Raw genomic sequence first — 12710 nt, 5'->3', positions numbered from 1 at the left:
ACTAGGCCATATTTTACACTGTGTTAGCATTATCAGGAAGAAGAGAGAGGGAAATACAGGTTTAAACATAGTTAAATTCTTTAAAAAGAAAATGATAGTTTGTTTTTATTCTAAAGCCCTGCACTAATTAGAGATCTTACCAGTTTGCAATTATCTGGTTCAGAATATAAATTTGTCCAACTTTTAATACTCAGATGAATTACAAATTCTGGGTGATTTCCCCCAATTATTCTTAGGCTCAGAATATGAAACCAGATTCTTTATGTGCTCAGTGTTCAGGTTGACCAAGCTGCTTTAGATGTGCAAAAAAGTTATTGAATGTAAACCCTTAAATCAAGGGTTGTCAACCTGGTCCTTACCACCCACTAGTGGGTGTTTCAGGATTCTAGGTGGACAGTAGGGGGTTCTATGGCACAAGCTGAATCCTCCTTCCATTGAGCACTGGTGGGCGGTAAGGAAATTTTACCATCAAGAAAGATGCATTAGTGGGTGGGTAGGTATAAAAAGGTTGACCACCCCTGGTCTAGATGGACTGCAGTTTAAAGAGCATTGCAATACAATATTTCAGGCCAGTGTTTCAAGTGCTATGAAACTCCATGAATGACCAAGTTAGGTGTTGTGTATGCTCACACACAGAAATGCAACTCTCACTGACTGTTGTGAACCACATGACCAGATCACCTGACAAGAAATCTTTCTGTTTGGTGAGTATCTTCTCTATATTTGAGTGAATTCTCTTAACTGTCTCTGCTCTCTCTTTGAGTGTGTGTGTGTGTGTGCGCGCGCGCGCTTCCAGGTATGTTTGTTTTGGCCTGGAGCAGTTGGATTCCCAAGTGGTCTTCCACCATGTTAGCTTCCCAATGGGCAACACGATAAGGCACGTGTACACAGCACCACAAATATGCATTTGTTAACATTGTGAGCCAGAAAGGAACTCTCAGAAACAGTCAAGTGTTCCCTGAGATGTTCATTAAGGAAATTTGCAAATGCAATTCTCAATCTAAGGTAAAGGTAAAGGGACCCCTGACCATTAGGTCCAGTCGTGACCAACTCTGGGGTTGCGACGCTCATCTCGCTTTATTGGCCGAGGGTAATTTCCACACTCCTGTTACTAACTTAGATGTGTGTGTGTGTGGAAATAAGATTTATTGTAGTGTGTACCATGGGTGGATTTTGAATAGTAGCTCAGCTTAATTTATTGCTGAGATATGGAAGGTCTTACTATACTTCTTGGATAATAAAGACAACAGTATATGTTGGATTTTAAAAGTCTATGTATATATATTGCAGTTTTTTATATTATGATTAGGTAGAAAGAAATAGAGAAGCTATCTCCAATGCAAGGCTAAAACTTCTTTCAATCATAAATTATAATGTCACAAGTTTAACCAAAAGAACCCTGCCTGTACTTTTTATTTCTACAAAACAATGGGTGTCAAACCAAAAGGAGCAATAGAGACGCCATAATGATATTGTCCAGATGGAACAGTAATGATAATAGCAACAGTTCACTCAGGAAATATTACTTCTCAAAATATGCATGGTTGGAAAATGCAATAACCTTGATCCTGTCACAGCATGAATAGCTGAAACAATGACAGAAGCTAATACAGCATTTAAGATTTTTCCATGCATCTATTATTACTCAAAAGAGACAATTCTGCTCTGACATCCGCTTCCACATGGAAGAGAGACACCGAGCACAATTTTGGTGTGGAAAGAAGTGTGACATTCATTATTATTTTATTTGGCAGGGGAGGGGGAGGATTTCAATTATGTGTGGTTCATTAAAAATAATAATAGCATTACCATGTTATTCAGTACTGAAATAATTAATTCATTATGATCAGCACTGCCATGAGCTCCGGGGAGATGTATTGGAAGGGCTGGTCATGGGGGTGGAGAAATGGGGCAATAGTGAAGAACTAGATCATGGGGAGGGGTCCAGTGACCTAGGAGGTGCTGATCTAGATGATGAAGAGGAGGCAAGCAGGCTGCCAGGAGTAAGCCCCTCCCTGATGGCGGGACGGCATATCTATGTCACAGTAAGAATTGCACATGAGAGCAGAAACCGGAAGCAAAGGAAAGTGCTGGTGTTGGAACACAACAGGAACACAACAGGGAAGGAGAAAAAATATTCTGCACAGAATGACATCGGATTAATCCCCTTGCAAAATTAATGGTTGGAATATACAAATCCGATTGTAAGTCATAAAAGCCAGTGGGTGTGAACCTGAAGGATCAAGATCCGAATTATTGTCTAAGGATTAATTAAGAACTACTGCAGGACTTGAACCCCAGAACATGGGAAGTCACCAAATTATGTATAATTCGGCATTGGTTTTTTAAAAGAATTGTTGTAATTTGGAATTGTTAATGTGGTTTTATTGGATTGTTAAAATAGAAAATTAATAAAAAGATTAAAAGAAAAGAAGTGAACCCCTCCCTTAGTGACAGCTGATGCCCTGGTCATTGTGGCAGAGCACCCCATCTTGTCTCTGCTGCTGCTTCCCGTCCACAAAGTTTTCTCTTAGAAGTGATCATCGCAAGAAATTCCAGCCACCTCATATTTGCTTATTTCTGTCCTCTCAATATTGTAGCAATATTTGAAGTGCTGCCCTGGGGTTTCCAAATGAAACTATTCTCCCCACCACCATATATACAAACAGATTCTTTACTAACAAAGTCATATAATTAATCCCATTCATGTCATTGCTTTGAATTGGAGTAGGAAGATACGAGTATCCCCCCCCCCCCCGAATCTTCAATTAGACTTGGTTCTTCTAATTTTGGTCAGAGGAACTCAGGTAATTTCAGAGTTAATCCATGGCGATCTTTTGAGTGCTCAAACTGGTGGATGATGTTAATTAGCTCTGGATCGGGATCTTTTCTCAATCTTTATTTTGTTTCATTATAATAACATAGAATATATGCTCTAAGGTATACAGAATATACAGTGTAAATTAATACATTAGTAAAATCCCCGTTTTCCATTCTGTAGCTATCTCATTCTATTATTGTGACTTCCCTCCACCACAGCACGACATCCGTTGATATATCTTGAACTTGTCATTGTGTTATATATATTAGTTACTTTGGCCCTCAGAACAATCTTACAATAATTTTTTCCACTCCTTTACAAACTTAGTCCATGCATATCAATAAATCTGTTTTGGAACGATGTCTTTCATATATTCTTCTAAGCAGTTTCATTCCTTCTTAAGTTTTTGATTCGACTGAAGTCTAATGACTGCTGTCATTTTAGCCAACTCTATGAATTCAAAGCTATGGTTTTCCCAGTAGTGATGTATGGAAGTGAGAGCTGGACCATAAAGAAGGCTGATCGCTGAAGAATTTATGATTCTGAATTGTGGTGCTGGAGGAGACTCTTGAGAGTCCCATGGACTGCAAGAAGATCAAACCTATCCATTCTGAAGGAAATCAGCCCTGAGTGCTCACTGGAAGGACAGATCCTGAAGCTGAGGCTCCTATACTTTGGCTACCTCATGAAAAGAGAAGACTCCCTGGAAAAGACCCTGATGTTGGGAAAGATTGAGGGCACAAGGAGAATGGGACGACAGAGGACGAGTTGGCTGGACAGTGTTCTCGAAGCTACTAACATGAGTTTAACCAAAATGCGGGAGGCAGTGGAAGACAGGAGTGCCTGGCGTGCTCTGGTCCATGGGGTCACGAAGAGTCGGACATGACAAAACGACTAAACAACAACAAATGAATTCACATAATTTGTTTAATTAGTCCTCTATTGAGGGGACATTGTCTTTCCTCTTGCATCCCATGAAAGGAAAGGAAGAGAGAATCTGCCAGTTTTAGCACTAAAATGGTCTATAGGGATTTTTTTCTTGATTAAGTAGTTTGGAGCAAATGAAAATTAGAAGCTGATTTAGACTGTGCAAAGATACGTAGAAAGGTAGGCATGTCTGCTGGGCATTCAGTATCCAGTCCACTATCTGCACACCTTTCAATACTCATCGCAAACTGCTCACTCTTAGTCTATTATGGCTCATCAAACTCCTTGTATCACCACAGAATTATGTCCAACAGTTTCGAAAAATGTTAGCTACTCATAAATACACACACTTCAAGAAAACGAACTGAGTACGGAGAACAAATGAAGAGAAATATAAAAATACTGCAAGAGACTTTGTAGGATAGAACAATTACATGCACTTAATCCTAATAGGATAAAAGGTTAAGCACAGTATTGCTTGACCCCTTCAGCGACTGACATTCATGCCATATTATTGTTAGCGTTGCATGTTAAGCAAGCAAATTTTCAATCAACTTGTGTTGGCTTTACCACAGACCCAGATGTTAGGCGGACTCCTTTGTTCATAAGGTTCTCATTATTAACTCAAACCAAGCTGAATATTTGACTGAAGGAAAGGACCATATCATTGTTTTCAGATTTCATTCTATGACTTAACTGAACTACATCTGCCAGCTTTTGAAATACCAAGTACTTCTTGGCGCCAGTACTGGCGCCTCAATCTGTGACTACCAGCCTAAATGCTTCAGCTTGGGGAAGTTTAGTAACCATGAAAATAACTTAGCAAAAGCTTAAGTTGTGATTAAAAGTTACTCAGAAATTGATGGTGCACACCAGCATTTGCCCTGCGCGTAATTTCTTCCACAAAATAGAGCAAATGGAATTCACAATTAAAACAGGTAGGCTAGAAAAGTCAGAAAGATGTTTTCATGATTTATGAAGTCTGCAATATACTTGAAACCATATTTATTTAATAGGTAAGCTGGCACTATACAGCTCCGTTCCATCTGCTTTAAATCTATTATAAGGACTTAGGAGGCATGAAGAACACTGCAAGTATAAATATAGCTCCACTTTTCACCTTTTTGCAAAGCCATCCTTTAATGTAAATAGGGAAGGAGGAATTACAGCCACCCCAAAAGATGTCTCCTGATATAAAACTTTCAAAGTTGTGCTACCAGTAAGTCTTCAGAAAGTATTATTGCAAAACACAATGCACTTTAGAAGGAAAATGGGAATTTGAGTTTAAAAAAAGAAAAGCGCTCATAGTTAAAGACACCAAGTGTTTAAACTGTAGTGATACTTCTTATAAACTGGAATCAACAACACTTTTGTCTAAACAGGCAGGAGAGAAGAGTATTCAGCATTCTAGAAACCTCTGCATAGCAGAATGAAGTGCCTAGACTCTCATTCAGTTCATTGAAGTCCACATAGGAAACATATGAGACCTTAGATTTCAATTTCAGGCTGTAGGCTGATACAGTATTCAGTCAGTTCTCCATATTTTTACTGACAGACAGCAGAGGTATCATTCACAAAGAACGCTGGCCATGATTTTCAATAGGAAAAGATAAAGCCATTTCATGGAATAAAATCTATCTAATAAAAGTTTGTTTCATTTACCGTGCTGTATATCTTTCATGTCTAAATGAAGACTGGACATTAATATTCCAACTGCTTGTGATCTTTTGTTGCTTAATAACTTGACAACCTGCCAAAGAAAAGAAAATGTTGTTACTTCCCAGCAAGTTGTTTTTTCATGCCATAAATCATAAACTCAGTACCCACAAACTATATTTTACTTGTTAAAGAGCCCCAAACTGTTTGATAAAATTACTGTAAATGATTAAATTCAAAGTACAGTGGACCCTACGGATACGGATTAAGTTTGTTCTGGGGGTCTGCCCACAACCTGAAAAGTCTGTAGGCAGAGGCGCCGCTTCTGCGCATGCACACGCAGCGAAACCCAGAAGTATACACAGAGCAGTATGTAACTAGAGGGGCCACTGTATGCCTCACACCTTTTCAGCCTTTGCAAGGAGGAATCTTGCCCCACCCCCCAATCCAGAAGCATGTGCACTTTTAGCTTCATCTTTTCATCCATGTTAGAGCCTTTGTAAAATAGGCTGTCAGATATATTTGATTTTGCTTCCAAAACCACACAACTATTTCCAGATTAGATGTAAGATAAAACTGTGGGAATATTTCTATAGTTGCTTTATTCGGCAGTATATATATAAAAAAGCAAAATAACCATGCACATATTGGGATGCTCTATGACCAATTCAAGGAAAAACAAAGAAACAAATACAGCATTTTTAAAAAGCAAGAATAATCACAGCGCAGAAGAAAGTTTCTTTGATCTTGGCAGGATAAGAATTAGCAACATATATTCCAGTTCAACACTTCCTTTTCCCATTTTTAGATAAAAAAGTGTGATTTTTTTTAAAAAAGAAAGGTAGCTCACATTTATTAAAAAATACACACCAGAATCCAATGCCGTAAACCTTAATCTATCCAGTAGGTATCAAAAAGACACATTTCAACCATCAAAATTAAGAAGTGTTAGATCCAACAAGTCTTCTTTGGGAAGATTTAAGCATGTGGTTGAAATCAATGTGACAGAACTCTGCTTTGTCAGGCATAAGAGGTAGGCGTATATAAAACTATTCTGTGTAACTTGAAGTACAGAGTCTAAAAAGAATATATGCACATTAATAATATGCTGGCTAAGAGAAAAAAATAAAGAGAAAAAGCTGATGCAAGGGAATGTGAAGTCAGGCCTAAAGGCTGAATTGGCAGTGGGAGATTCATTGTTGGATTTTCTGGGTCTTTTTTTTAAAGGTATATGCAGCCATGGGAATGGATGTGGGGATGCAGATCAATATTGTACACATAAAGAATTTAACCCTTTTCTTTTCCTGGTAACTTTGAGCAGGGTGCTGGGCGGAGAAGCTATTTCAACTATAGGACTCAGCTATACAGCTGCAAATAAAACATTTTAAGTGTGTTTTAAGTGCAATATACAATGTGACACTTGACGGCGATGGTGAGCCTTATGGAAATTCCAATGTATTTTTTAAAAATGCTTTTTAAAAAAAGCATTTTCAAAATAGTTTATAGATGTGTGTAGATTCCACCCAGGAATCCACACTGAGGTTTCTGTGGCTATGTCTGCCTTTTAAAAATATGCAGACGATCCAGTCACAAACACTCACAGTTCTACCCTAAGGACCAAACTAGTATGAATGCAATTAATACACACGTTTTAGTTTATTTTTAACAATTTTTTTTAAAAGCAGCTGAAATGGAGCCATCTCAGATGCTGGATTACTGGGAGTGTAGAGGGAGCGTTTAAATTGTTCTACCGCCCGCTGTCATCCTGAGAAAAATCATCCACCCTCCCTTACATTAGAAAGGAAGTTTTCATTGGTGTCAATGAACACATCTTACCTAATGAAAACAGCAGATTTAGGGAGGGAAGATTTTAATCAGTAGGAGCAGCCTGTACCATGTCACCACCTGAGGCGAAATGGGAATGTGCCACTCCCCGCTTCCCACCCACTGTGCCTCCCCCAAACTTCTGCTGCTACCAGAATCCGCCCCCTCACAGAAATTGGCAAGAACCAGAGTGGCACTGCCACTCATCTTCTCTGCCTCAGAGTGGGGGAGACGAGTGGCAATGCTACATGCAGGAATGCCTATCTCTCACTGAACTTGGCCAGAGCTTGGGTGTTCTGCATGGTGGTGGTGCATGTCTTCTCTGCCCCAGGAGCAGGCAAGATGAACAGCAGCACTTACAAAATGGTTCCCTCTTCCCAGAGAGAGGGGAGCATTCCGGCAGCGGTGGAAGCGGCAGGGTGCTGCCTCTTGCGCCTCTGTCACCTGAGGCGAGTGCTTCACCCCACCTCATTGATGGGCCAGCTCTGTTCACCAGGATTGTGGCAGAGGGCAGGAGTTAGACTTTCCCTCGCTACTCCCTGAAGATCTGATACTGCTCAAGCTCCCCAAGGCTAGTACTTATACTTAAAAAGAAAAAAAAATCACATGTTAATTACATTCATGATTTGAGTCCCACTGAAATTTACTGTTTAACAGACACTTGAAATTCACAGCTTCCAAGGGGCACAATTACTACACACTGGTCATGTTCAGACAAAATGCTGACCATAAACCAAAGTTAGGTAAATTAATCTGCGAATGAAGCACACAGCTGAAGCAATTCCAGCTTTGCTCCTCTACCCTTGAGGGGGAAACAAACCACAGAGTGGCTGATTTAGCATTATATTCAACTCAGTGTTTGTGGTTTATTTCTCCCACACTAGGAGTGGGGACCCTCCAGCCCACAGGTCTAATTTAGCCTGCCAGGCATCAAGATTTGGCCTGCAGACTTAGATGATCCAGTTTCCCAGCCCTGTCCTAAACAAACCACAACTGGGAAGCCAAGGTTTGTTCCTCAGCAAAAATGCTGGAGTATCACACTTTTGCAAATATTAACATTCAATTTTGCCTCTAGATTTCACCTCAAAACATTTTCTTTCAAGTACTTAGAAAAATAACGGGATTGTTTGTTGGGATTTAAAAATCTTTAGTAACATATCTATTTGTTGAAAGTGACATCTCAATTCAGTGCTATAGTTACATGGGACTATTCACAATCTCACATGCATAAAATGCTTTCTGGAAGAAGAAAAGAGAGAGAGCAGGCAACTGTTAAGAGATACTGAGATCAGGTAGTTGGAAAGCCCCTTAATGCCAACATCATCCATTAGAGAAATGCTAAATTATAATCTTATTTGTTGGGTAAGTGCCTTTAGATAATGAATCATGAATATGTTGCACAAAATCTTTGTCTAGGAGGTGGAAGGTGCTGACCAACACAGGAGATCACCCACTTACAGGAAATGAATTCACAGACAAGACATTTCTAACATTTAAATGGTGCAGCCAACCATGACTAAACAAGTACCAAAAGGAGTTGTAAGCAGCAGTGTAACAATGACTTTTTCCATTAAGAGTTCAAAAGCTGTGTTAAGTGAGTGAATGTTATGCTGTGTCTGGTGTCCATTATAATGCTTATGATATCCACAGAAGACTTAATTGTGTGGGTGTGGATGCATGTGTCATCCTAGAATTGCTACCATTTGATTTCAAAAATTCCTGCATGCTGGGGTGGTACATCCTATGCAGGAACTTGCAGGCAATGAGGAACAGTCACACCAGCATTTGAGAGCCAAGTCATTGATTGGCAGCTTGACTGAGTTTAGTATTGTGCATCTACAGCCTACTGTAATGCATGTACACAGGAGCACAAGCTGTCAAGTGAAGCTAACAACCGTGATATGCTGCTGCATGTGATGAAGGGGTCTGAGAGTTTCTGCGGAGCTTGACAACTGGGATGCCTGGTGGTACTTGAAGAAAAAGGCATAGATAGAGAGAATATATTAAAACAAATATGTCAGAAACATGCAAGTGGAAGTGGGAAAAGTCCTTGGCTGATCTACCTGGGCCCATTCAGTCTACAAAAACAAGATAAAAGCACACACATGTACTAACCAAATACATATTATTTTTACATTTCAGGTGAAAGTTCTAAACATTTCTTAGCTAATAGACAGAAAACATGTATTAGCTAAGAGTCATAGCTCAGTAGTGGGGCACACACTTTGCATGATTCAATCAAGGTTCAATCCCTTGCATCTCCTTCAAAGCAGGAAGGCTCTCTGCCTGAGATGCAAGGGATCTGCTTATTGTCAGAAGAAAGAAAACTGGGAAAGAATGACCAAAAATCTGATATACAACAAGATTTCCTCTTAGAATAGCAATATAATGATTACTTGACAAGCAAAGATAAGACACTCTGCTGTTGCGTCATTATAAACCACAGTTAAGCAAATACCGTATTGTTCGCCCTATAGGACGCACTTTCCCCCCTCCAAAAATGAAGGGGAAATCTGTGTGCGTCCTATGGGGCGAATACAGGCTTTTGCTGAAGCTTGGAGAGCGAGAGGGGTCGGTGCGCACCGACCCCTCTCGCTCTCCAGGCTTCAGGAAGCTATCAGCAAGCCTGGGGAGTCTGCGGGAGTTCCCGCAGGGCTCCCCACGCTGCGGATAGCAGCCTGCTGCCCGGCGTGCGAGGCGCCCTGAAGCAGAGCGCCCCTCGCACCGGGCAGACATCCCTGAAGCAGAGCGCCCCTTGCGCCGGGCAGGCATCCGTAGCGTGGGGAGCCCTGCAGGAGTTCTTGCAGGGCTCCCCGTGCTGCGGATAGCAGCCTGCCATCCAGTGCGCGGGGCGCCCTGAAGCAGAGCGCCCCTCACGCCGGGCAGACATTGGCCAGCCCCACAAGCTCAGGGGACAGCGGAGAGGCGCAGCACCGCCATCCCGCTGTTCCCCGACCTTGTTTTGGGGGGGAAATAAAGGAAAAAATGTTTTCCACTATTTCCCCCCCCCAAAAAAAAAAACTAGGTGCGGCCTATGGGACGGAGCGTCCTGTGGGACGAAAAATACGGTACATAGCAAATACAGTGTGCAAATACATAGGGTGAAAATCATAGCTACTTTGTCCCCTCCCTGCTCCTGCCATGTGCCACATCCAAATCTGCACTCATGGCTGGTATCTTTTCAACAAAGCCAAACCAGAGAGTTGCGTCTGGCAGTACAGTGGTAACAGGAGTAGAAGAGAAATGAACCAGGGATAGGAAGCCTCAGGTTTGGCGGCACAATGTGGTCCCCCAGACCCCTTTATCTAATCTGCAGGACTCTCCCTAGACTGTGACACCTCCCCATGTCAGCCCCCTCTTCCTAGGCCACATCTCTCACCATCCCTGCTTCACACCCTCCCTGAGTGCTTTTTCTTGACTGAAGGATGGAGAGAGAGGGAGAGAGAGGTGTGTGTGTTTGTGTACAGAAACCTCCAGTTTTGGGTTTACAAAAGTAAGCATCAACATCCATTGTTCCACCCACTTTTTGCCTCTGGCCCTGCCCACCACTGGCATGCTGCCCTTGAAAGGTTCCCCACGACAGAGTGTGGGCTTCAGGCTGAAAGACATTCCCACTCCCTGGTTTGGAATGAAGTGGAAGCCAGGCGAGTCTCTTCCTTTTATGTATCTGTCACAGCTGCATCTGTCCAACACCTAAGCAGGAAAAGCAAATAGTATCCCAGACCCCCAAGTTAAAGTGCATAGTACTCAAAACCAAGTTATTTTGGTACTTGAGACCAAAAGATCCCACAAATGCCTCCTACCTTTACAACAATAAAGATACAATAACAATACATTAAATAGCTAACATCATGTGCCCTTCCATGATACCATATGCCCTTTCATGATACCATGGCTGGTATCTCTTCAGCAAAGCCAAACCGTAGAGTTGCATCTGGAGTACAGTGGCAACAGGAGTAGAAGAGAAATGAACCAGGGATCGGAAGCCTCAGGTTTGGGGGCAAAATGTGGTCAGATTAGCTGCCTGAGATGCCTCACGCTGTCTAATGGTAGGCCCAGCCCTGGTTTTCATCCAGATGGGGATGGTGTCAGGATAGTTGGGGGTCAATTTAAAAAAACTGTGCACATCATACTATACGTTTATTTCTAGTTTGGTGCCCACCAAGGTCCATAAATCTAATGAATAGGGAACATGTGGCAATTGTCTTTATTTGGTCACCAGCACATATAAAGTTAAATATTCACCAAAATAAAAATAAATGCTGAATGAATTCAATAGTATCATATTTCCTCCAGCACGGTGGCTGCAACAATACATGGCTAATTCACAAAATATGAATATTAGCATAAAGGCCTAAAGCAGTTCCCACAATTAGAAATAAAATAAACCCATTAACTGCAGCCATGTAAGCCTACAGGCTACAGACTAGTGACGCCATTAAGCAGAGAAACTACAAAAGTTTGCTAATCAAATCTCTAAGAGATCAAACAATTTCAGACACAATAGAAATCTCCTCTTTTTTAGTTTAGAGTTTGGAACTGTACTTTAAAAACAACTTTTAAAAATATAAAGGAAGCTAACGATACTATCAGCATGCTAAAGTCTATGACCAAGTTCCTAACTGTTGAGTGGCCTGTACTGTTGATCAGTAAACAGTGACATGCCAAATTTGTTCCTGTATAGATAACACAAGCAAAAAGAGTCAGATATTTAATGAAAGGCAATGCAATACAGATGTCAGATAATTAAATACTTGGAGCAAAAGAAAAAGAAAAAAGAAAACCCCCCTTCCCCCAAAATAGTATCTACCTCATGCAGAATTTGTTTTCCAAAAGTTCTACTTTCTGGAACAAATTTAATTGCTGATATTAACAATGTCTCAAAGTTGTTACTCATTACAACTGGCCAAATTACTAGTTGACACTAGTAAAATGAGCCAGAGGTTTTCAACTCAACAGTACAATAGTAATTACTAAATGACAAATGTAATGTCTCTTTTTAAGACTGTAAAACTAGGCCAAGTAGGTATTACTTAGCTATGGCAGCTCTTCTCCCAGATGTTAATCCCATAGTTTAGCAACAATGTTTTATTCAAAAGTGGTAACAGAAGAAAATGCAATAGAAATGCCATGTGACTTCCCATACAGATTAGAAATGGTGCCAAGAATGAATGTTACTGCTACTATGGTACTAAAGGCATTTTTCTTTCAGTGATTATTCAGGGTGTCATGGGCTGGTTTATTTTGATTTTGAACCTGGTGCTTTTACCTCTATAAATCAGAAAAAAATTTTCCAGGAGAAAAGAGTGTAATTTGCAAATAACAGAATTTTTGTATTCCTACAAATACAACTAAAATATAGGCCTAAAAATAACAGAGAGCACATAACTGAAGATGAAGCTTTGAAGAGACACTACCTAAACAGCAGGAAAAACTTTCAGACAGTAAGAGCTGTTTGACAGTGGGACAGCCTCTCTCGGGA

General features: G+C 40.8%; 1 protein-coding gene across 1 annotated transcript in view; it reads right to left on the bottom strand.

Moving 5' to 3' along the window:
• Positions 1-12710, bottom strand: part of FMN2 (formin 2) — a 159839-nt gene that overhangs the window by 70612 nt on the left and 76517 nt on the right. The window contains exon 8 of the mRNA XM_083496737.1: positions 5411-5498. Coding sequence (XP_083352863.1) covers positions 5411-5498 — 88 coding nt within the window. The remainder of the gene's footprint in view (positions 1-5410; positions 5499-12710) is intronic.

The sequence above is a fragment of the Podarcis liolepis genome (assembly GCF_965112155.1).
Source record: "Podarcis liolepis genome assembly, chromosome: 3".
Classification (NCBI taxonomy): domain Eukaryota; kingdom Metazoa; phylum Chordata; class Lepidosauria; order Squamata; family Lacertidae; genus Podarcis; species Podarcis liolepis.
The sequence above is the reverse complement of the archived record's forward strand: the minus strand, read 5'-3'. Positions and strand labels throughout refer to the sequence as shown.